General features: G+C 42.8%; 2 protein-coding genes across 6 annotated transcripts in view; one reads left to right on the top strand and one right to left on the bottom strand.

Annotated features, from left to right (window-relative positions):
* Positions 1-2,597: 2,597 nt before the first annotated feature.
* Positions 2,598-11,990, bottom strand: COPS4 (COP9 signalosome subunit 4). The gene is made up of 10 exons (XM_053975014.1): positions 11,418-11,990; positions 10,220-10,299; positions 9,312-9,463; positions 8,197-8,300; positions 7,271-7,424; positions 6,017-6,167; positions 5,528-5,698; positions 4,112-4,227; positions 3,660-3,744; positions 2,598-3,156 (listed from the first exon to the last, which is right to left on the bottom strand). Exons 1-10 carry the CDS (start codon positions 11,957-11,959, stop codon positions 3,023-3,025), a joined length of 1,689 nt encoding a protein of 562 aa, XP_053830989.1. The 5' UTR covers positions 11,960-11,990; the 3' UTR covers positions 2,598-3,022.
* LIN54 (lin-54 DREAM MuvB core complex component) overlaps positions 11,926-25,508 on the top strand; it is a 39,770-nt gene continuing 26,187 nt past the window's right edge. For 3 of the 5 annotated variants that reach the window (XM_053975013.1, XM_053975012.1, XM_053975009.1), the window contains exon 1: positions 11,926-11,996. The gene's annotated coding sequence lies outside the window, so the exon portion shown is untranslated. Of the gene's footprint in view, positions 11,997-12,426; positions 12,502-20,599; positions 20,622-25,508 lie in introns of those variants that run through there. The other 2 variants (XM_053975010.1, XM_053975011.1) reach the window with 2 other exon arrangements.

The following is a 25,508-nucleotide window of genomic DNA, read 5'->3' as shown; positions in this document are numbered from 1 at the left end:
TGGATCCCGGCTGAAGCGGGGAGGATTCCCGGGTGGGGAATGCGCTCGGAGGGGTTGGCACTGCTCTGTACGCACGTGTGTTAAGGCAACTTCCCCGTCTGACCGCCCAGGAGCCGCTCTGGCAGCCACACACTCCCACCGCTCCGGGGATCTCACTGCTGGCACCGAGGGCCCTTCTCAGCGGGCAGCTCCAGCGAGCCAGTGGGTGCCTCGCTGAGCTCCCCACGCTCACACAGGTTTCCCATAGCAATGTGCCACTCTTCTGGATCCTCAAAGTTATTTAATGGTGGTGCAGCAACGCCGTAACAGCTGGAGTTGTGTGCTTCCAACAAGCAAACTTGAACAAAGGATTACACTTTCACAGGATATATATAAATATATATACTTTCACAGACGTTTACACTTTCACAGTCTGCATGCCCGTTCCAGTGGTGATATTTAGTCTGGGCTCTTCTCGCTGTTCATCGGCTCCTGGTGTGTCTCAGAGTGACCAGTCACTCCTTGGCATGGTCACAGCCCCTTGCCAGGGGTTCCTGACATTCCTCCCACCCAGGGCACAGCCTGTAGCCACCAGCACTATGTGTATTCCTCATCATCCCTCTGTTTTAATTGAGCATACCTGCTGATTTACTTTAAGGAAAAAGAAAGAAAAAGAAAACTCTCAAGGTATTGAACCACTGCCCTTACAAGTAACAAATGTAATAGAATTAAGGCCAACGAGATTGCCATGGAGTGGTAATGATTAGCTATATAAAATCATGGAGGATTCTCGAAAGTCACTTGTTGGTCAACTGGTAGATCATTTAACTACTCTTCTAGTGTGAGAATGGTGGATCCAGTTTTCCTTACCTAAAACTGTCAACTGCAGAATAAGAACAAAGTAAGACAGTGTATAGTCTCTGCCATTCATGTTCCTATTTGGAGATTTGTGAGAAAACGTTCATTAATGCTTCCATGTCCAGGCTGTATAGCACATACCTGTGTCTCCAGTGGGCTGGACTGATACCACTGAGCATGCTTTCTCCACTCTTCAAGCTCTTTGCATATATATAACATATTGGACCAGGTGCTCTGAGCCATTCCCTTTACTGGTTTCTGTAATGCCTCCAGCGTGGGCTGGGCAATGGATTACGGCAATATCTGCAGGTAATTGTACTTACTCTAATAAATTAGGTCTTCCCTGCTGATGTGAAAATTACACTCTTTCCATAGCATTCCTGTTGCATTCCATACCCCAAATGCTGCATGTGTCAAGGCTACAAGTTCTGTCCCTTGTGTGTTCATCCTTGCTGGAAGTGGCTCTGCTTCCCTCACCTGTCCCTGGCTCACCACAGCATTCCCAGGTTAGATCTGGGAATCCTGTCAGGGCCATCAGATAAATCAGTCTGTGGCTTGAAATATGCATCACCAAAGGTCATCTTGGTTTTGAGGCTTGAGTTGGCCACTTCAGGTCTGTCCTTTCAGAAATGGTTCAGTAGAACTGTTTACTGCTTTCTAGAAGTCTGTCCTGGCCCACAGGGAGAAAAGGTCCACAAAACAGCTGTGAACACACACCGCTATGGCTTTTCAGGACAGGCTTCTCCTTAAAGTACCAGACTGAAGCAGCAAATAACCTAAATGGGAATGTATATGAATGGCATACATGGCCCATCTGCAAAGGGCATGCTCCAGGAGAAGAGCTCTATGCAGAAGTCAGGGCACAAGCAAAAAGAAAAACAACAGGCTCCAAACTAATAGTGACTATGTCAGCATTTCTCTTGAAAGGAGAGGAAATTCTCAGCCAGTACCACTTTGAACAAGTTACAAGTAATTTCCCTTGGAAATTGGTGGTCAAAATACCCTTCAGCCTACTCTCACCATTTATGTCATCACTTTGCTCTTACTTTTATGATGATGCTGTACTAAGATGTGCAGCACTTGCACAGCAAAGAAGAACATCATAATTGGCTCTATACTAAGCAGTTAGTTTATTACTGAGTAGTAGTGTCAACACACCTTGAAACAAGGCACTTCTTTACAATGACAAGTGTAAGGATAGGAAGTGTGCATGCTGCTCATTCCTGTTTAAAGATTTTGATTTAACAGCAAGTAGTTTCTGCTGTGCTTGACATCCTGAAACTTATTAATTCCTTTCTTCAGGGATGTTTGCCTTGTCAGCCAACTTGGATTTGTTTCTCTTAGCCATTAAAGAACTGAAAAATATGATGGATCCAAGGTATGGAGCTAGATATGCAACTGAGTGCATAATTGAGTGGATGGAGTTTCCAACAGACTGGAGATAACCAAGCATAGAAGCCTCTGAAGACCAAAATATTTGTCATGTTTTTTAAATGTGTGTATCTGGCAAAGCAAGGATGGGTAAAGAGTGCTGAACTCGACTGATAAAAATCAGTCTTCATTGCTGTGCATAAGCATTTCAAGTTAGTCCTGCTTATCACATGACACCTTGACTTGCATTTCATAAGCAAAGAAAGGAAAAAAAAAAGGATTTAATTTAACATTTCTAGGAGCTGAAAATGCAATTACAAAAATGTGTTTTATTTCAAGTTACTGTTTAAGAACAAAAATGAAAACAAAACCACAGGTCCTTACAACACTTAAACCAAGTGGCTTATCTCAGCCTTTATTAGAATAATTACAACTAAAAGAAACATGGTGCTTCTATTTTCACAGCAGAACACGCATCATAAGAAGTAATGGGCTACAAAGCTATAGCAATACAGTGAAAAAAAAATAAAATTAAATAAACCAAACCTAAAGCTTGCTGCAGACATTACAGCTTCTTTAAAAGGAAAACCTCAGAGCAGAGTGCAACGCAGAGGCAGCAAGAGCATCAATCTAAGCTCAGAGAACTGGGAGCCTGTCACACCAAACATGGGATCAGCTAGCTGTGTCCTAAGCCGTAGTGAAAGCAGAAGATGGGGAAGTGAAGACGGTGTTTTGTTTGTTTCCCAGTCCCTCTCAGCTCCCCCTGCCAGCACAGCAGGCAGGTGACTGGCTCCACTGGGACAGTGGGGCATGGTCACTGAGCCATCTGGGCCTCCATGGCTTGCGCTGTCCACTCCGGGGCTGTCTGACTGATCTTCTCCAGAAGGTTGTTCACCTGGAAACACAGGGACTGAATCTGCTTGTCCCAAGTTGGCAAAGCTTCACGAGCTGCAAAGAAAAGAAAAAGCAACCAATACTAAACAAAGTAAGTCTTAGCAATTCCCTTGCCTTGTCAACTGCAACCTGTCCTTTTGCCACTGCCCTCACCTAGCTCACAGAAGAAGCTTTCCTTGCAGTGACACCAGGATCACTTCTGTACTCAAAAGCTGCAATTATTTTGGCTGCCTGTTACAAGCCTAACTCCTGCGTTGAAGCAGATTGGAACAGAGAACTTCCAAGTGAACCAAGTCTTCTAGAAAGAGACTGATGGAATAAATTCACTCTTTGCTGTGGGTAGGAGGCTGCAAAGACCTCTGCAGGGAGTGGATGAAGTGTCAAAGGTTGTCTTTATGGCCAACTCTGCCACCTCCTGGCTACAGCAGGATGAGCAAGCTCACTTCAGGCAGAAGGGATTATTCATAAACTTAATTTCCTTATCCTGGCAGGGACCACCTCAAAAAGCTCACTCTGAAAGGTGCTAAAAAAATAAATTATACTGTGGCTGCACTTACTCTCAAAGTGAACAATTCCATCAATCTGATCAATAAAGCCGTTCATGCGACCCTCAGTTATCATCTGAGAAGCGATCTTCTCTGCCTAGAATAACAAGGAAAGATGTCAGAAACTGAGTCCATTCTCAGAAAAGTTAGAAATTATTCAGACTTAACAGTCTTATGGGTTTTTAACCAGGTCCACGTACAGGGGGGGAAGGAACCTACAGAGAGCACTCATTAAATGATTAGACAAACAATCAGTGGCATCTAACTCCACTGTTGTTCGTTCCACATTGTGCCACTCCCATTCTCATAAGATGTGCTAGATACTTAACCTTCCTGGTAACATGGAATATTTAATTATTCCCTAATATTTGACTAATTTTCCTAATATTTACCACAGATATTTTCTCATGCCATTCATGCTCCTTGTCTTAAAAAAAAAAAAAAAAAAAAAAGGAAATGGATACCTTGGCTGCAGGGATCTCTAGTAATGCTCCAAGCTCTTCAAAGGTAATGTTGTTGTAAAGTTTGCTTGCAGATAGTAAGTTGTGTTCAATAACAGCTCTGTCCAGAATACTGGAACCTTTAGGGTTAGATAAGGAAAAAAAACCCCAAAACATTACTATAAGATTGAAATATTGGTTTATATACTACAGCAAATGAAAAAACGCTTCTCTTTCTTTTTCTGAAGTGCTACATGTGCAGAAGGTCCAGATGCATCTGCCTTGGATCACTGTTCAGCTGCCCAGAGACAGCAGACAGAAACAAATGGATGGCACATGGCTGATTTTAAAACGGACAAACCTTTCATTTAATTTCTAGAGTAAGCAAGTGGAGTCCTTGCTACAAGACTGTCTGAATTGAGGGGATTTGACCTCTTGTGATCTTAGCTTGACAAACGGAAAGACCATTGGGGGTTTTCTTACTATTCATTATGGCTCTTAGGGGTACAATTAACCTCTCTCTTACTCTGCTTGTGATAAACCCTTATCTGATGTCTCTCTCCTCGACTGAACAGTTTTCAACAGTATAACTCATTTGCCCCTTAACTTCTAGCTGAAGATAAGCACATTATTAAACACCAGCTAACCTGCATTCTTTAGGGACAAACAGTACAGGTTATAAATAAACAACAAAGTCACCAAGGGAAGGAATGCAGCATATTGCTAGTGAGTACCTTTAACACAGTTTTCACTTCTGCAAGTATGTGCTTACTTATTTTTCCTTAATCAACAACTATTTTCACTGGGAAGATTTTCCTGATTCAGAGGTATTTCACACTTACGTATTTTTCCACTTTTATATTCTTCCAAGCTAGAAAACTGAGACCAGTGTGTTTAGGATACCAGCTCAGTCATTACCTGACATTTTTTCTGACTGTTCAGATGTTCAGGACTTAGTGTCATGTCAGTGGAGACGTGTGTGAGGTCCAAACCATCCCCTCACTATGTCACCTTCCTGTCAAGTCAGGAAGCAGTTCCAATAAATGTATCATCAGTACAGACCATTTATGGCCTGCATGCATGTCACGGGTTTCTAGGCACCCTACTTCCCTACTCTCAACAGCGCCTGAGAAGCTCGCGAGGACAGAGACTCCATCACAAACACTGCAAAGTTGTCAGTGAAGAGGACTGCACATGGACAGGGAAAGAAAATGTGACAAGTTATCTTCCAGAAGAGTATTTGAAAACCTTAATGGCAAAGCAGAAAGATGAATGATATCTAAAAAGCCTTACTATCTAACTATACATGCTGAAAAATATTTCTTAAATGATGATATAAGCAATAATAAATTCTTCTCCATGACACTTCTTGACTGATTTGGGAATACTAACTCCCATGGATGAACACCTAGCATTACAAGGTTTTAGAGAAGTGTGTACCATCAGCTGTAGTTGCTTTCTGGTGAGGCATTAGCATAGCTGCAAACTCTTGCAGTTGATTTCCACGGATAATTCTGTCGAGATACATTTTCTCCAAGATCCCATAGGCTGCAAGCTGCTGGCATCTCTCATCCTTGAAGAGAGTAGCAAGCATGCGGGAACGCTGTTGTCCTAGGAAAGTCAAGAGGAATTCTCATAACTGAGCACCAAAACACTGAGTACTGAGAGGTAAACAGCAGGAAGTTACCTTTTTTCCCCAATGCATGCAAATTACAGCCAACAAAGCTCTATTGAAGAAGGAATTTGGTTGTGTTCAGTTCAAAGGCAAAGCCACTGAACTAATCCAACTCTGAGCTTTGCCAATGTGTAATTCCGACAACGTGTTCACAACTTTGGATTCCTCAGCAAATCTTAGTCATACAAGTAATACACCAGCTGACTTGTTTCAGGGGAAATAGCTTTTACACAAAAATGTGAGGTGTATTTTACCTGCTGATGCCAAAATAGTACAATGCAATGCGTGTTTCAATGCCTCCAGCCGCTCAGTCTCATGGACGATGCTCTTGTAGGACAGCTCGTTGTACCTTTGGGCAGCCTCAATGAACTTCCTTCTGTAGTCGAGTACTCGAGCATAGCAAACCTAGAAAGGAAGGATAGCTCAGAAAAAGAAAAGCAGCAGAGGTGGCTGCATAATACAGCTGTGTAAAAATTGCACACTGTCAAGTGATAGCTCCCATAAATATTGCTCTTCTGCTTCCTAGGGAAATGTGTGCCTTCAAAGAATTAGCTTGACTTGACAAGTCCTTGCTAAAGTATCAGAGAAATCAATTTAAAAGGACATTTCCCACCACTGTTCACATGTTAAAACATTCCAAATGTTGAAAAGCCAAGTATTGAGCCTAAGTAATTGAAATATTGTACAGTTGATAGTGTACTTGTGTGTTTCCCCTTCACTACTGGCACTGACAACTACCACTTAGACATCAATTTATGTTTCAAGTATTTGCTTTTCCCTTTCAGCATGGAAACACCACCTGATATTTCTTCCTTCCTTTGTGCTTTTCTAAGATTTCACAGAAAATATTTACACTTTCAACTGAGTGCACACTTCAAAACTTTATACGGGATGAGGGAAAAAGGAAAGGGAAATCCAACAAACAAAAACCACCAAACGCTGAGTTACTGCTCGTGGCACATCTGCTTTGTGTCACAGAATTTTAAACACCTCCACACTTGACCAATTCTGTTACACTGTAATAATTAATGCTCATCAGTTACTAAAATGGTTTGAGAAGTTTGTGTATGAACTATGTACACAGTAAACCCACAAAAAAGCAGGAATACCAGCAGTTAATTTACTACTTAAGACTTTAAGCTACCTTTATGTATGGGACTTATTATTTAATTACTAGGGGGTGGGGGCACTACTACTGTCTCTAATATTGGATGCAATTTTTTCCCCCGCTTAGATTTATAGACAAAGGGGGAGGCAATATTTTCAACAATACTTGATGTTTTTTTAGCCTAGTTTTTACTTTCTATCAGTAAAGGTGGCATTTAAGGAACCATTACAGACTTATCTCCAAATGGTAAGGAATGAGTTGTTTAATAACTGCTAAGATGTGTCTCAAGCTCCCCAAACCATATAGCTTTTCCCTTTGTCTCTTTTCTCATTATGAAAGTTTTAGTGGCAGCGCATTGTCTCCCTTTAGAAACAGAAAGCAATAAAGCAGGTTAGACAACCTTATAATGGATTTGCAGCTGTTCATTAGTTGATTCATTCTGAAGCAGGGAAGCTCGATTGATGTAAGCTTCTGCTTGAACTGGGTCATCATCCTCCAAATACAGCCTGGCAATTTTCAGGTAGGTCTCAAGTTTATAATCCACATTGTACTGCCTGTAGAGGAAAGAAAAAAGCAAGTGCTCAGAGTTGTTCCAGAACTACCTTTGCTCTCAGCTGCTCTAACATTTGTTATGATTCTTAAGCACTTGGCAACATTTGCTTTACCCTGCTTTCTTCTTCCCTACTGCCAAATTAGTGCTTTCTGTACAGAGTAAGGAAATTTGAGACGAATGCTACTACAGAACTGGCTCCTGCAAACACCAGCAGAAATAATGCTGTCCACCAAGAGACAAATGTACACTCTCATGATCAGTTTTTTGTGGACTGGAAGTTTGCCACCAGTGGTGAGCCACTTGAGTTAAGAATCAACCTTGCAGTGCAACAAATAGGTGCTAAAAATAGGCAAAACCCACAGCAATTCCTTCTAGGTGCACAATAAGAAAGGGGAAAGGACTGCCAGAGAAAACTAACTGCAACAGTTCTACACCTAAAAAACCCAAGCAAACCAAACTAAAACAAACCCCAGCTCAGAAACACACAAAAGAATCCCCAACTGCATTTGTTAATATCCAAATCCAATTTCAAACTACGTCTTCATTTTGAACTGAGAAGGTGAACACATTGAAAAACTGCCACCTCCCAAGGAACTTTCAGTAACTTTAGAAACACTACTGCAAAATACTATTAAAAAGAACTTGTTTATCAACAAGAATAATTAATAGTGGGTAATTTCTGGTGCAGCAAACCCCAAAATTCTCACTTGCAGGTCTAGTTCAGTACAGAGAGAGCAGGTACAGCTAACACCACAGAACTGGGTGTAACCTACTTTTGCCCTGTTTCCAAAGGGATCCCCACTAACACTTGTGCTGCATTTCTCCAGTCTTCTTCTTTCTCATAGATCGATGCAAGATGTTGCCTTATTGAAGCCACCTGAAAGACAATAAAATCAACAGCAAAAGTAACCATCATTTATAAAGCTTTTAAAAAGATGAAAGAAATCTTTCAAGAACTGGAGCACCAAGAATCACAAGCCATTTCTTGCAGTTACATCTCACATCATGTCTGTGAAGTAGGAATGAGGTGATCTGTGATTAGACCCTAATGAAGGAACTTCTGCTTTGGAGAGCAGCTGCCAGCAGGTAAAGTATTAGTGCTTACAACCTGGGTTTTTAACTGGAAGTGTGGGTAAAAAAAAAGAAATCATCTGATTTCTGGATTTAATTTCTGCATAATCATGATGACATACATGCAAGCATGTTTAGCTCAGAGTAAAAGCTGCTTAAAAAAAGATTGAGAGAAGCAAATAAAAATCATGGCAGAAACTGCCTTGACTTTCTCCTCCAATACTAGATCCTAAGGCCTTTTTATATAAACAACTTCTCTAAGAACTCTCAGATGATACTATGCATTTGGACAACAAAACACAGAATTGAACTGAAAAAGCAAAGCAGCATATTCAGTAGTTAAGCAGAATTGGATTCCAAGAAAATACTTTCTCCTGGTAAAATGATTATGGCTAAAATAAACACACAGAGAAAATTTATTTATTTTGAAACAAAAGCTACTTTTCAAGGTGCATGCTCTTGACACCACCTGTCTGTTCTACTACTCAGCTAAAAGGCAATACAGTGAGTAGCAGCCTGTCTCTCCAGACACCTCCAGCAGCTCAAGGACTATTTCATTTTAACAAGCCAATTACTGGAAGCAGAGGAATCACATGTCCATCACCATGATGAAGTGACAGTCTATAATCTTTGCACAGTCCTAAGTGCTCTCTGCATTTAGCTCAGGTTTTCCATGTATAGGACTGAAAAACCGGACTCTAGGTAGAAATATGTTTTGAGCAGCTTTTTGAAAGGCTTGAAATAGTCAGCAGACAAGGAGGGGAAAAACTAAAGCCAAACCCACAAGCCAAAACCCATCTCACCACTGATCTCTCACCTGTTCTTCAAATGAAATAACTCTGGGCTGTATCTTTTCCAAGGTGAAGTGGTAAATTTCTTTGGCTGTGCTGTCAGGGAGACTTGGAAGATGTGTACAGAAATCTGTGAGCAGCTGCCGTGAGATCACCAGACTGACATTCTCATTCACCACTGGTTCAGAGAGGCACAGAAGAAACACACGGAATAGATGCAAAATTTTTCAGTGCCTTCACTACAGGTGATAATTTGCTTTTACATTAAGTTTGAATATTTAAATTTTAAAAACTATGCAAGTGAATGGGATTTTTTTTCTTTTTTTCTTTTTTTATAAAGGTGGGTTTTCCTTTTCTTTCAGAAACTGTTTACACTAGAGGTCACCAGAGTTCTAACCTCTGACAGATAAATTAATTTTTCACCTTGATTTATAGTTCTCAGTTGCTGAAATATCTTGGACAAAGTACCTGTTTGGGCTAAAGCTTACTAAGCTTATTCTCAACTTTAAAAACATTATAGCAGACATAATTTACAGAGATGTTCAACAAGCCAAACACCCAGTACAACACAATAAAAAAAAAAAAAACAAACCCTAGCAATTTCTTGGCAGTTTTACAAACGGATGAAGAAGGAGGCTGTCAGTTTAAATACCACTTGGCATCCTGTACAAACTTCAGCACTCAAGAGGGACTGCTTTGTTTTCACCTTCCACTGCTGACAGGTTGGAAAGCTGTATTAACCACAAAGCTTACAAATCCATTCCCTCTTCACTTCTGAGTGTGGTGGTGAGGGTTCCTCTTCCTGTTGTGTCCGAGTTCCAACAGGACAAGAGCACATTGCATTTACACAGTCTCATGTAGAGCTAAGAAATACAAACACACAAACCCAGAGAGCTCTGGCCTTCACTCACTGTACAACCACTCATGCACTTACTTGCTTCTACAAAAGCTTTCAGAGCTTCAAGCTGTTCCACACCCGACAGCTGAATGGCTTTTTCCAATATTTGACGGTACCTGTCCATAAATAAATTTTAAAAAGGTTAAAAACCGCACATTTTTTCACTAAGAACTTCTGCCTCTCTGTGTACTTTCTGTGTCAGAGCCCCATTTTTGCTCATATCTTCTACACCTTGAGATGGCAATTCTCCAATTTGTTCCCAAGTGTTATGAACATTCACCTGGAATTGGTACTTGGCTCTTCTTAAATCCCGGGATTAGATTCTCAGATAACAGAGTTCAATCATTTTGTTATCTAAGAACATACGTGCAGTTTTGGAAGTATAAAGTAATAATAATAATAATAATAATAATAATAATAATATGCCCAGGATAGCGCATTGAAAAAGTAATGAAATCTGTACTGCTCATAGATTCAGATTAATCAAGGTAGTCAAACGTTCAAAATGCCACATTCAGTGTGACTGAGAAATAGTGTTGTGACAAATATTATGCTACAGCCACGTGACACCAACACAGGTGTACTCCATGTGTTTTCAAGAGTTTACTTTGCCAAAAATAGCAAGTTCTGTTTTATTGTTTCAGCAAGCTAATGAAACTTTTCCTCAGCGCGTGTCACACTGATGAGGTACTACATCCGCGTGGAAGCCACATTTTGAGGGGAAAAATTGCAAGGTTTTACACGAAAATCCTAGAAGTGACACAGCCCCCTTAGAACACAAGGAGTCGAAGAATTCCAGGTGAGAGATCCACATCTGACTGGGCTCTCGGAGCGAAAAGCTGTGTGACACATCGCGCCACGAGCAGCTCAGCCCCTAAGGGCTGCCGTCCAAAACACGCACGTAAGGAAACTGTAATAATTCTTCACAGTAACAAGAGAGTCGCTGACACATACACGGGCGGCAGAGGAAAACAAACTGCCCGGCCTCTCGCTGTGCCACACCAGCAGAGCCCTGAGGGGGGCCGAGCGGACACGCGGGAGCCCGTGAATGAAAAAAAAAAAAAAAAAAAAAACTACACAACCATGAAGCGCAACCTTTCTGTCTCCTTTTTATTCGAAAAATCTCGGCCGCTGGACACGACCCACCCACCCTCCCAGCGCACGGCGCCCCCTCACCCCGCGGGCGGCCCGCACCCCTCCTCGCCCCAGCGCGGGGAGGCGGCCGGCAACTCACTTTCCCGCCAGGTCCTTGTGGGAGCCGCTGGAGTTCATCAGCTGCGCCAAGTCCTGCCTCACCGCGCCCGCCGCCATCTTGGCAGCCACCTCCTCCCACCATGGAGCCGCGCGCGCCGGCGGCGGGGGGGGGGGGTTCGTGTCACGTGACGGGGGAGAGCAAGCAGGCCGCGGGAGGGAGGGGGCGCGGGCGGCCGGTTGCGGGGGCGGGGAGGGGGATATCCCACGGAGATAGCCCACGGGATTTACACCGCCAGTGGGATGAGGCCGGACCGCCGCCGCCTCCTCCTCCTCCTCCTCCTCCTCCACGGGTGGTGCCCGCGCGCGGCCCCGGAAGCGGACGGCGGGCAGGGGCGGTCCCGGAAGCGCGGGGCGCTGCGCCGGCGGTTGCCAGGGCGGCGCGGTATTATGGGATGCGGCGGGGGAATGGCGCGGGGCGCGTGATTTTGAACAAACGCGGCGGCGGGATCGGCGCGGGCGCGGCCGCCGCCGCCGCGGCCGCCGGGAGCGGCCCCGGGGGGCGCCGGCACCGGAGAGAGGCATCGCTAGCGGAGGAAGAAGAAGCGCGCCCGCCCGCCCGGTGAGTGCGAGGGGCGGGAAAGCGGCGGCGGGAGGACAGGGAAGGGGGCGCGGGCACGGCTGACAGCCGCCTCCCGCCGGGAAAGAACAGGCCCGGCATCGCCGGGCGCTCTCCCCGCGGCGGGCCGGGGTCCCGGGCGGCCCCGCCGGCCTCCCCGGGATGGCGCGGACAGTCGGTCCCGGCCGCCTCTCCGCCGCGGGGGTGCCCGCCCGGCGCGTCCCCTCCCTGCCGCTCCCTGCCGGGGTCAGCTGCGCCCGGAGCCGCGACAGAGCGGCGGGGTCACGGCGGCCCCGCGGCGGGGCGCGGCTCCCCCTCGGAGCGGGGTCTGCGCGGGACCCGCCGGTGCGGAAGGGGTTGGGGTTCGCGGCTCGGGGGCGGCGCCGGGGCGGGGCGGCGGGGGCAGGTGCGGCGGGGGCGGGCGCGGCGGTGACGGGCTGAAAATGGCGGATCTTTCGAAATGCGGCGGCGGCCGCCGGCGCTGACGGGCCCGGGCCGCTCCCGCCAGGTGAGACCCGGCCCGGGGGAGGACGCGGGGGGAGCGGCCGCACCGCGCGGGGCCGGCGGCCGCCGGGGCTCGTCGCGCCGGGCCCGGGGTTGGCGGGGCCCGGCTGCCCCGGCCCGGGGACAGCGAGTCGGGCGGCTCCGGGGCCCGGGCTGCTCGCCGGTATGCGCCGTTCGAGAAGACCGGGTCGCTGCCGGGGCCGCGCCGGGCACGGCGCCGGGTGGGTGAGGACGCCGCGGCTGTGTCAGCGGGATGCTCGCTGCGGCTGTGCCCCGCGGAGCGGGTGCGGTGCTTCCTCGGCTCCTGCCCGTGCCCGGGCGCACCTGTGGCCTGAGCGTGCGCTGCCCGGCCGTGGACAGCCCCCGGCTCCAAGGGAATGTGTCTGGTTCTGGCCTCCTCAGCACAAGGAAAACAAGGAACTCCTGGAGGGGGTCCAGTGGAGGCCACGGAGACGATAAGGGATCTGGAGCATCTCTCGTATGGAGAGACTGCAGGAGCTGGGCTTGTTTAGTCTAGAGAAGAGAAGACTGATGTCACTAATGCATATAAATATCTCAAAAGCAGGTGCCAAGAGGATGGTGGCAGTTTTTAGTGGTGCTCTGCAACAGGATATGGATAAATGGCCATAAGCAAAAATACCAGAAGTTTCACCTCAACGCGAGGAAGAGCTTTATGTTGAGGGTGGCAGAGCACTGGAACAGGCTGCCCTGGGAGGTTGTGGAGACGCCGTGGTTTGTGTCCCGTGTCGCCTGCTCCAAGTGGCCTTGTCTTGTCAGGGAGGTAGGGACAGGATCATTTCCAGAGGTGCTTTTCAAACTTAATGAATCGGTGAATATAGCCAGACCATCTTTTGGGACAGTCCTAGCTTTTTTTGTCATCATCTTTCTTGTTATGAGGTGTATCAGTATTCAGAGTGTGTTTGATTATTTGTGGCCTTGAATTCGAAGCATGTCATGTACTAATTATGTCATGCTTGATATTGAGGATTTGGATTCTGGAAAGCCTGGTGGCACTGAGAGCACATGAAACTGTCCGCTGGAATATACTGTAATCAGGAGGAATGCTCTCAGAATTAAGATATCAGGTGAGGAAAGGACAGATATTTAAATCACCTTTCATTCGTTTTATCCTTCTGAACAGTTCCTTGAAATATATTAAGGTTACTGTAGGAAATACTGAATATAGAGAAATAACTCGGAGTGTTCTTTGCAATGTTTACATTAAACTGGCAGTAACAAACAGGTTATTCAATCCTTGAGTATGTGGTTATCTTCTTCACAATAGCTTTTGGCTTATTGGAGGCAAGAAGAATAGTAGGTTATCAGCTGAATATATTTCTTCTGTCAGTGGAATCTTTTTGTAAAATAAAATGCATTAGACTTGTCTTTTTTTCTTTTAAAATTATTATTTGTCAAGACATCCAGTTTACATATCTGTCACTGAGTTACATGTTAGTTACATGCCTTGTACAGAGTTGCACCAGCCTAGAGAGGGAGGTGTGGTTGTATTGCTCTGTAGGCCAAACAATCTTGCAGGCTGGCTTGGAGAGTGTGTTTGAAAACACAGCCCAGCCTCCCTAATGGGATAAAAAAGTACTTCATGCTTGTTGTGGTGGGGTAAGCTTCAGCAGTTTGTTATGCAAGGCTGCTTGTTCAGCTTACATATCAAGAACTATCTGCTGATGTTTGTTTTGCTTATACTTTGATGTCCAGCTCAGATCATTTGTAACTAAAGGCTCTGAACAGTTCTGTCATTCTTGAATTCTTGAGAAGTTTTATATGCTTTCAGGTGGAGTATCTGCAAACCACAGGTGCATAAGAAGGGTGATGATGAAGAGTACTGTCAGAATTCAACCTTAGAGATGTTATCTCATACACTACAATATCTTTTATTTTAGATTTGGAAAAACCATCAGAGCCCCTTAGGTTCCTTTCCCTTACACTTGTTTGAAAAATGTTTTAAGAGAGAACTAAGGTAGATTGGGGGGGTTGTGTTTTGATTTCTGCTTCAGCAACAAACTGTGGTACCTCATCTGTCACTTGGTGTGATTGTGCTTTTGTTCTCCATACCTGTTACAGAGGTAGTGCTCACATGCTGTGAGAAGCACATCCTAATGTCCTGCAGAGGTTGTACACTACAGCACTGCAAGGGTGTGGTGGGCCCCTTCATAGCAAGTACCTAGGAGATAAACTCTGATTCTTCAGGTTTTTATTATTATTCTTAGTTTCAGGAGCTCCCAAAGAGAAGTGGAAAATGTTTCTTGAATTCTTGTTTCAAAAGTTTCTATTTTGCCAGGCCTTATATTTGAATAGCTTGGTTTCCTCAGTTGCTCAGAAAGCTGATAAGCAGCATGTGGCTTTCAGTACAGCCTGTGACTAGGCTTGCTCACCTGACGTCATTAGAAGTCTGGAAAGGAATGTTCTTACACAAGAAAGAGGAAGACTAACAGAATAATCCCTTGATTAGTTGTGGGGTGTAAAGCTACATGAAGTAGAGATTCCCATGTTCCAGATCTGGATGTAGATTGGTAGCTCCTTAATTTGTGCATCACTTCCCTTCAGAAGCCATCCTGCTATTGCACATGTTGCTGCCCATATGAGGGGTATGCCCTTAGTGCTGGGCTCTGCTTTGATCTGTTGTACGAGTTCTAGGTACATACAGAATCCCCATTTTTAGGGACTGACTGTTTTGGGGTTTCTATTCCTTTGGAGTAACAGCAGTTTCTGTTACAGACTCGAGAAGTCTGTCTTCCTTGGGTGAAACTTGTTTCTGTGAAAAGTCTTTGTGCTGCTCTGGTGCTCACAGACTTTGAACAGAGCTGTCTCAGCACACTGACTCACCAGAATTTGTTTACAACTTTGTGGATTAGTTTTCTTCCTGGGTTGGACACCAGTGTCAGTGGCATAGAGAAAATGGCTTTGTGACAACCTACAGTTGGTTTTGAATGACTTTGCTCCTGCCTGGCTTCTTCATCTGGATGTTTGCTAGCACAAGGAGGGAAAACGGATGGAAACAAAAAGGCAGATGCCAAAGGTGGACAGGAGACCTTGAGCAGTAGTGCTGGCTTAGAACACACAAGGAGTTGAAATACAGGGAAAGTAATGCTGCTGCTCGTGCACACACAAAGTAGCAAATGATGCTATTTGAAGTAACCGTGCAATAAAGGTATTGCTAGGATATTGCTCACACTAAGTCCTATAAAATTGTAGCAGGTGCTTGTTTTATTAGTGTATAATTATCAGTTCATTGGCATATAAGGTTTTTTTAGCTTTTGCTTTTCCTTTTAAAATTATAATGGAAGCATAAATGACTCAGAGCTTGCCAAGGGAAGAAGGATGTCTTCATAATTGGTATGTGGACAAGTTGGTTTGTTTTTTGTTTTTTCTCTGTCCAGTCTTAAAAAAAAATCAGCTAGCACCTCTATTATAAACATGGCAGTGGAAACATGAGCTTAAGCAATCTTCTCATGGTAAAAAAATGAAACAAACCCAAAAACCTCAACTGTGTAATATAAAATTCTCATATATGTATCACTTGACAAGTGTCAGTTTAACACGTAGGAGTTGCTAATTTGTGTACCTTGCCCATTCTTCTGATCTGCTGCACACAGTTGTTTGTGTGGAGTCTCAGGCAGTGAGCACTCACTTAGCAGAATGTAGAGTAATGGGAAGGGAATGGTGTGCGTTGGTTGAGGGAATTATGGTTGCCTTGGGAACTATTTTGTGACTATAGATGGTTAATTTGTGGTAGAAGAACACCTGGTATTTTCTTAAGTATTCCTTGTAAACGTTGGAAAAAAGACTGGATACTTACACTGGTTATGTATTCAGCATTTGATAAGGAATGAGGTTGAGTTTTTTTCTTTGCTATTGTTTGCCATTGGTATTGTATTTTCTACACCTAGAGCCGTGGTCCTCAGGGAAGCATGCAGACAAACTGCCTCCTTGACTTGTCTTATGTGGGCATTGGGAAAGAGAATGGAAATTTTATCTGTGTTCCACATACATATTTTGTTACTGTGTTAAAGCTATTTGCTTTCACTCTGCTATTACATATGCAAACATGGTGAGTTTGTAGTCTTAGATGATTAATTTTTCCACTTACCCTTGTTAATCATAGCTTCCTCATGGATTCATCTTTGTCTAGTTTCATGACATGCATTTTATTAAAGCATCTCTAGCTCAGTAAGCTTAAACAAAAGCCTCTCTGTTGAAAAAACACAGTGCTGAGTGATTTTGTAATTCTTTGCTTTATGACAAAACAAACTTTTCAGTTTTAGAGACAAAACATAGAGTGTCAGAGAGAGTAAGAAAACGGGGAATGCCTAAAATGAGTGACACTATTTTACCCATTATTGGAAAAAATAGCAAAATTGAAGAATGGCAGTTAATTAGGAGAAATGTAGTACAGCAAGATCACCTACATGCAATTGTGCTCTTTCATTTGACAATATGCCAGCAGAGCGGGATGAGTCTTGATTATACATATACTTCTGTGGAGGCTTTTCTAATGAATGAATGAAAGCATGTCTGGTGTCAATAGTTTCTTAAGAACTGCATTTCCTTTTTTTTTTTTTTTTTTTTGTGTCGTTCTTTGTAAATTTCAGTTGCCTGGAATAGTTGATGTGCTTGTTTGTATTTGTCAAAAAGGGATGAGAGAACACAGCAAATAAGGAGATTACCTAGCCTGTTCTTTAGTTTGTTTGCTTATAAAATGACCCAATAAAAGGATTTGTTTCTCTAAGATTTAATTGTTTTCCCCTTGAAATCAACTTAGGCAAACAAGTGACCTTCACTTTCTAAACTGTGACTTGATTCTACTTTGCATAGGTAGGTGTTCTAAATCCTTTGCACTAGCAAGCAGTCAAGAATCTCTGGGAACTATGAACCTTGTGCTGGTAGGCATTGATCTTCTCCTGAAATAAGTTTTCTCTTTGCTAGGAGAATGCCTGGACCATTACATGACCAGTGGGTGAATTTTCCATTTGCAGAGATTAGTTTTGGTGCCAGTAGTGTGAACTGGCTACACTGCAATGACCAGCAAGGCTGAAGTCAGTTTTGCAGTCAAAGTTTGTCACTCCTGTTTCTTATGGACAAAACAAAATGTGGATTTCCCCAGGAGAGAAGCAGAAAATAGGCAAGAGGGAGGCTACCTGTGAATTTTTACCATTTGGAATGACTGGGAAAAATAAGAGCTCATTCTTTGCTGAGCAGGAAGGTGAGTTTTGATGTTATGTCAGCAAAAAGAAATAGGTTGAATAAAAGGTTTTGACAAATTGGATGTCCTGGATTCTTAACAAAAATTCTTAATGACATTGATAAATGCAGATGCTATAGAATTTTACAGAAAGACATCACATAGTTATTTTCATGTTCTGTTGCTGCTGTTGAATTGGTTTCAGTGGACTGTACAGTTTGTCACAGAGCTGTTTGGGTGTGTGTCCTGAGCTGGATTGTAGGAGAATTTACAGAGTGACAGCCTGTGGTTCAGGTGTGTCCAGCTCTTTGTGGGTGTGAGGTGCTGTTCACTGTGTAGTGATGGACTAGGGCAGCTGAGTCACACAGAGAACCTGCCAAGCTGCAGGTCAGCTCCAGTGTCCTGTCATATGTTAATCACTGTTAATCTCCAATCCTCAAAATTATGAACTGACAAAAGCTGTCAAAAAAAAAAAAAAAAAAAAGTTGGCAAAAGCTTCTTTTGTATATACAAATTGGTTTTAGATGTAGTAAAGAGCTAGATCTTGCTACATTAAAAAAAAGCCAAACAACTTTTCCCATGGAAAAAATACAGTTAAGGCTTTGCATACTATTGTTTCTTCATTTAGTAATTCTGAGAAAGAGATGAACATTCTGGATCGGTATCAGCTCAGACAGTGTGGTGGTGACTTGTCCAATGGGTGGTTGAGCATGTCTGCCATGAAAATCAAATTTGGAAGGGTATCCTGTAAAGACATATTTAGGGCTTTTCTCAAGGCCTGCTGCTTGTTTAGGTTGGGTATTAGGAAAGGGTTTTCCTCCCCCAGAGAGTGATTGGGCACTGGAATAGCTTCCCTGTGAGCAGCATGGAAGGTGCATGCAAAGAGCTCTTCTTCCTAGGTGGCATTGGCATATTGTGTGGAATAAAGCTTCTCCAGGGGTAGAATAAGATACAGTGTCAATATCTTGCCGTGTCACTTCCAGCATACTGAAAACAAAGGTTGTAAGAGATACAGTGTAGTCCTAGTCACTGAAATGTTTCTTTCTGGCTAGTCCCGTCTGTAAGTTTTTGGGGGTTTTTGAAGTGCTTATCCAAAGCTGTTGGTTTTCTTACCAACAGCTAATGAAAACGTATGAGTTTGTTTCAGAAGCTCTTCAACTTGTTGTGTAATGACACATGAGACTTCAGAGGTCTGAGCAGCCTGCATTTGAAGTGACCCACATGGTACTGGAGCAGGGATGAAGATTCCACAGAAATTCCTGTTTCTCCTGTTGAATTGATTTCAACTCAAAATCTTAATGTGGAATTTCATTCCACAAAGGTCAGTCAGCTATTGCACAGTCAGAGTTGTTTAAGTAAGTTTTCCCAAAAGGAATACAGAGGTGCTTTATCTAGAGCTTGAAGTGGGAAGGAGGTGTTAATAGTAGTTTTTGAAGGAATCTGAATGAAGTCCTGGTTTGCCTCCAGGTGAGCTATTTATCTTCAGCTCAGCCCTTCTGCAAGTGAATATATTCTGTACTTGTGGAGTGTTGTCATGTTTAAAGCTGGTAGAACTGCTGAGACTGCAGCTAGAAGCATGTTTTCCTGCAAATCACTGCAAAGTAACTGTTTGGGCTATCTTTATTTTTGTTTTAATGCTCCACTTGAGTCAAAAATGAAGAAAGCCAATCTAGATAAGTTTAAAAAGTGGTAGTGGCCATAGCAGCTTTCACTGCTGTTCAGATCTTGACAGCACTACCTTTAAAGCACTGCACTTTTTTGTCTTAAGGTTTTTCTCTAGTTTTCATCTCTGTGGTGTTCTAACTTTGAAAAGGATCATGATTGCATAAGACACATAAGAAATTAAGCTTTTAGGACAAAATTTTCTGTGCATTTTAGCTTTTTTTTTTTTAATTAAATACCTCACTGAAATCAGTGTAATGGGGGGGTTGTTTCAGTTAGAATGAACTTCATGTATTGTAGCTAACTGGGCAGTGCTAGTGTAGTATAGGTGAGATGCACTTGGATCATCATTGTGCTTCCCAGTTGGCAAAGTCTCAATAAAAATGGTAGGTTAGGATTCTGTTATGATGAACTCTTGTTCATAAATACACTTCTAAAATGTACTCTTGCTGAAATTGCTGGCAGCAAGACTGAGCTTAAGGGTGTGTAATATGATAACACCTGCTGAAAGTCTGTGAGGAACTTGATATCAAGTCAATGGTGGTAGTTTTCACACTTGTTCAGTGTTCATGGTGTGATATTGCTGTGTCCTCTGAATTCTTCTGTAGCCTCACATTCAAGAGGTGTCTGGAGTTTGGAAAGCAAGACCTTTATTTCAAGCTATATATAGAAGACAAAAATCTGCATTTTTTTGGGCCTAGTGATAAGAACTCCTCACATTTCAGGCTTGTTTGGTTTTTGGTTTTTTATCAGTCAAGCTAAGTTCACTACATATTTATTCAATGTAACTTTAGATTCGTAATGCCTTACTATTGGCCTACTAAATGCAGCAAAAAATTAAATTACTTGAAGTTATTTTAAGGTTTTTTCCTTTTGGTCTCACCCCAAAGTTTGTATGGAACATAAGGTTAGAAGCACTTGATTAAATGTAAAGACCCTGGAATCCACGAACCCAAAATTTGGATTGTTCACTGTCATGAACATCTTCAGAATGTATTTGGTGGTTGTAGTACCTGTGCACTTCTGTGTTTTAGCTTTTGTGCTATGGCATGTTTTGAAAATGACTGAAACTGGCGTGCAAACCAAGGGAAGGGTGAAGGGGAATGTTGTTATTTTTAGTTTCTATTTTATTTTTAGTTTGCCTAAAGCTCTACTTGAAAGTAGAACATTGTTTCCATTACAGAAGGCAATCCAAACTGCTTTGAAGTATTCTGCTGCACGGAATGTTATTTCCAGTACTTTCCTGGAAAGTTGCTGTGAGTGAGGTGCGTGGTAAACAAGCAGTGTTTAAGACTTTAATGACTCTGAGTGAGTGCTTGGAGTTTTGTTGTGTTTTGTTCCGTAATACTGCTCAGTACCTCTCAACAGCTGGAATGTTCTTCCTTAATAATCTCATTTTGTAATAGGTAGTACCTTTGGGCAATGTAGTATTATTTTCTTGTGATGGAAAGGGGGTTGTCCAATCCAGAGCTAGATATTCCTGTGTTTTGAAATGCTGGTTTTCTAGGAAACAATGCACTCACTTGTACATGTAATGTAATTCAACCATTTACAATTTGTATGACATGTTGCTTTTATCCAAAACCTAGTTATAGCTTTTTTCCTTTTTCTTTCCACCTTCTATTTTGCCTGAAAGGCTCTGACTAATGGGGATTTTTGGTTATGTACTCTTTCTAAGGACCTTGTTAGTTTAATTGTAAAAATTGCTTTTGTACTTGGTTTGTGTAATTGAATTTCTATGGTATCATGCTGAGATTCCTTCTATGTGAGAAATAGTTTTGATGTGAAGAAAACAGCTATAGGTCACAGGATAGCTGAGTCTTAAAGTGTATTTGTAGCAGCTGTTGTGGTGAAGGAAGAAGATGCAGTTTAGTAAAACATTTCTATTTTGAAGACAGTAAGACATGAATACTTTTGAAAACTTGATTTTTTTTTTTTTTTTCTTTACAGCATGTCTGCAAAGAACATCATCTCTTTCTTCTTCTGTGTATTGGGTTTTTTGGGCAGGAGTGGGTGCTCATGTTTTAAGTGTACTATTATCTGTTAATTATAGCAGCATGGAGAGCTTACTAAGTGTTCCATGGTTGAATAATTGCAACATGCTTTTATTTTTTATTTCCACTGGATTGTCCTTAAATTGTTGCAGCTTCCAGCTGCTCACAGAATCACGGAATGGGTGGGGTTGGAAGGGACATCTTTAGATCATCTAGTCTAACAGAACCTAGGGCAGGCTACATGTGTTTGTGTCTAGGTGGGTTTCTGCAGAAGAGGACACCCTGCAGTCCCTCCAGGCTGTGAGGTCTAGATAGTGACCCCACTGTTGCTAATTCACCCCAGGATACTATTGGCCTTCTTGGCCAGAGGGGCACACACTGCTGGCTTGTATGGAACTACTCCCCTGGAACTTCCAGGTCCTTCTCCACAGAGCTGCTTTCCAGCAGGTAGGCCCCCAGCCTGTGCTGGTGTGTGGATTATACCTCACCAGGTGTAGGACCCTGCACTTACTTTTGATGAATGTCATTAGGTTCCTCTCTGTCCAAGTCTCACTGAATTGTAGCACAACCTCTTGATGTATTAGCCACACCTCCCAGTTTTGAATCATCCACAAATTTGCTGAGGATGCACTCTGTCCCTTCATCCAGATCATTTAACAAGTTCTGCAGGACCAGACCCAGTACTGACCCCTTGGAGAACACTGCTGGCTGCAGACCTCCAACCAGACTGCTCCAGATCACAGCCCTCGGTTTCCCTCTTCCGACAACTTTAGTCTAAAACTCTCTTCACCATCCAGACTAGCCTATGGATGAAGATCCCTTTCTTTTCTCTGTCAGATGGATCCCCCAGTCCCTCACAGACCAGGTTTCTGAAGCAAGTCCCATGGTCTGAGCACCCAAACCGCTGCTGGCAGCAAAGGGAGTAGATGGGGCTGCCTTAGCTCAGCATCTTTCCTGCTGTGATGGGTGTTTCCTCTTTGTCTGCAGAGCAGCGAAGCAGTTTGGTAAGGGCACCTCAGCCTTTGGGAGAAGTCTCTTCCTTCTGCCTGTCCTTGCCATTGCAAGCCTCCATTCTTCAGCGTTATTTCCCCTATCTCTTCTGGGTGTGCTGCTGGGGGGGAGTTTTTGGCTCTTTGGCTGTGGACTGTGAGTCTCCTGCAGCCTGTGCTTGGAACCAGCAATCCAACTCTTTCCTACCACCTGCTGCAGGAGATCCAGCACCTGGGCACACCTTTTACAGACAGGTCTGCTACCTGTCCCTGTCCTGGCAGAAAGGTCTAGGCACTGGCACTTGAGGGGTGGGCATTTCAAATTGCTTAATCTTGAAGTATTAAGGTCCCAAAAAAATCAGATTTCTTCAGCTCGGCAGCCTTCAGGAGTTTACGTATCTGCCAGGATTGGAGAGAGCAGATAAGCAGAAGCTGAAAAATTTGAAAAGCAATATCTTTAAGCAACTAAGATGTAGTCGACAGCATTTCATACTTCTCACTTAAATCATCAAGGATCCATTCTGTATTTCCCCTTTTTTTTCCTGCTCTTGACTTTGTTCTAATGAATGGACTTAGGAAGGAAATATATTGTGTTTTTAAACCTTTGTTAGTTAAGGTTTTATGCCAATTTTATGAATGCAACCATGTAATGTGGGATTTTTGAGTTTAAAAATCCTCACGTGTGAGCCATAGCCTGCTTGCAGTCCTCTGCTGCACCTTGATTGGAAAGAGAAGAGATGGTGTTGGCACATTTATGTCTCAGCTATGGAAAATCAAAATGCCACCCCTTTTGTACTGACTAACTGTTGATCCTGCATTCTTTTATATGCATTTTCATTAGAGTCCACTGTACTTGCAGTGAACAATTACTTGTTAGGTTGTCCACTCTTACTTTTCTGCCACTCTTCTGACTCAGGTTTTCAGCCTCACTCTGCCCTTTCTTGGGGGCAGACTTTATTGTTCTTCTTCATACTTCTTTTTAAGGATTTTTGCACAGTTTTAGCTCAGAAGTTGAAAATACTTGCTCTTGCTGGCTCTTAAGGGTGCTACTCTTAAGTGTATCTGTCCCAGCTTTAAAGAACTACTTACAGATACTGCTGTATCTGGCAATGATACTTAGTTTCACTTAGCATTTTCTTACCGCTCCCAAGAGAATCCCTGCTGCTTCAGGGGTAACTTAGATGAGTTGCATTTATGAGGCTTTTGATTTTGGGTGGTGTGGGTTTGTGTTGTACTTCAAGAGGTGTTCATATAAAAACTGTTACTGATCTGGCTTCCTTATTTTCTGGTGAAAGCAATACTTGGGAATTTGGTTACAAAATGAGCATTGCCAGTGACTCAAGGCAGGTCTGGCCAGTGTTCCTAGATGTGTTGGGTTAGACCAGAGTGTTCCCACAGGTGAGCACCACCAGGCCAGCAGCCACAAATGATGATGAGTGCCTTGGCTCTCTGCTCTGTTGTCATGGCCTTGCTAACATGCATCACCTTCCCAGGAATTCATGTAAAGCTGGTCTCAGCAGCCTTGTTTCTGTATAATCTGAATTTATAAAGGTGTGTTTTGCTTGCCTGCAGTACATAGCCCTGCTGGTAGCTTTGTAACCTGTCACCCTACTCAAACTGCTCATATTTGCAGGCAGGTAGGTTGGCTATTCTTAGTGAAACTGAGACATTTCTGCGTGTAATAAAATGCAGTTATTGTAAAGTACAAGACATTTTTATGTCTTGCATTTTGTTTACTTCTTTGTAGATCACTGTGCTTAATTATATTGATTTTTTTTTTTTTTTCCCTGTGGCTGTTTTGGTGTTTTATCAACAAGGATGTTGATATGATTGATCTCAATACTTTTAACAGAGTTTCTTAGAGATTTTGCAGTGACATGCTAGTGATGGAGAAAAAAGATCATAATTCACAGATACCTGTCAGACACCATTCTGTATTTTTGCCTACAATCCTGATCTTCTTTATCCTCTTCCTTAGAAATCCTCTTTATCTTTTATACCATCATATATATATATATTTCTTCCTGAATATCAAGGATAGGAATCTGTTTTATGAGTAAGATGATCATAGGTGGTTTGCTCAAGCTGAGAGTTTGTTCCTCTCCTTTTTACTCTACCTAGCATTTTTCAAAGTTGTTGGTCCAGGACTTTGCTGATGATATTCTTTAGTCTCTAACTTTTTTTTTTTTTTTTTATGTGTTTGGCTGGTTGGATGTTCTGAGCTAGCTGTGTTTACAAATCTTCATTATGTGATTTTTTTTTGGTGAACTTTTATTTAATTGTGTGGCCATTCTTTTTTAGGCTAAAATAATCTGTTTAGCAATCTGAACCTAGGATATTTGCTGAGTTTCCCAGTCTGAATCTTAAACACTTGCTTGGTCTAGACTGGTTTTTTCCTTCAAGATTTGACTAAACACATAGTGATGCATCCTTTCAAGGGGCTGTAGTTAGCACTTGTGCATTATTCAGTACTCAAAACATAGCTGCTGTAGTGAAGGAAACTTTGAAGGGTTTAAACAGTTAAAACTATTTGCTACCCTTTCTTGACAATCTCAAGGCTGTTAGGATCTTAAAAGAGGTTGGCACGCTTTTACTGTTGGTAATCGCTTTAGCAGAGGGGCTGGAAAAATGGAAACTGTATAAAAGCATTAGTAAAAAATAAACAGCTGAACTGTTGAGAAATCCTGGCTAGATACCAAGAAGTAAAAATCTGCAGGGATGCTGAAGTTGCCTTTGACAGCAGCCGCTGGTGTAGCCAGGATGAAATTTTCATTGTTGCCTTTCATCTATCTATTCCAGTCGTGTCCAACCTGCAGTGAAGAAATTGACCGAGTGGGTTGTGTTATGGTTCTTTTTTTGCTGTTGTTGAGCACACTAGCCTGAATACAATAATGAAAGCTAAGTTTAAAATTACCTGATAACTGCAAAATCTTCCTATGTGATTGCCATAAGTTGTTAATCTTAAGTAAGTATGAGTAATGTTTCTTTCCTTTTCACTCTCAGTTTCTAATTCCAGACTAGATGTGATATTTCTTTTTCTTCTGCATTCTGACTTGCAGTGGTTAGTTTGGACTCAAAATGCTGTTTAAAAGCCTGACTCCATGTATTTTAATATAAATATGCTTTCAACTAGATATAGGTATTTTATAAGCCCTTACCGCTTTTTTAC

Source organism: Vidua macroura, chromosome 4, assembly GCF_024509145.1.
Source record: "Vidua macroura isolate BioBank_ID:100142 chromosome 4, ASM2450914v1, whole genome shotgun sequence".
Taxonomy (NCBI): Eukaryota; Metazoa; Chordata; class Aves; order Passeriformes; family Viduidae; genus Vidua; species Vidua macroura.
Note: the sequence above shows the minus strand (reverse complement) of the source record. Positions and strands in the feature narration are given on the sequence as shown.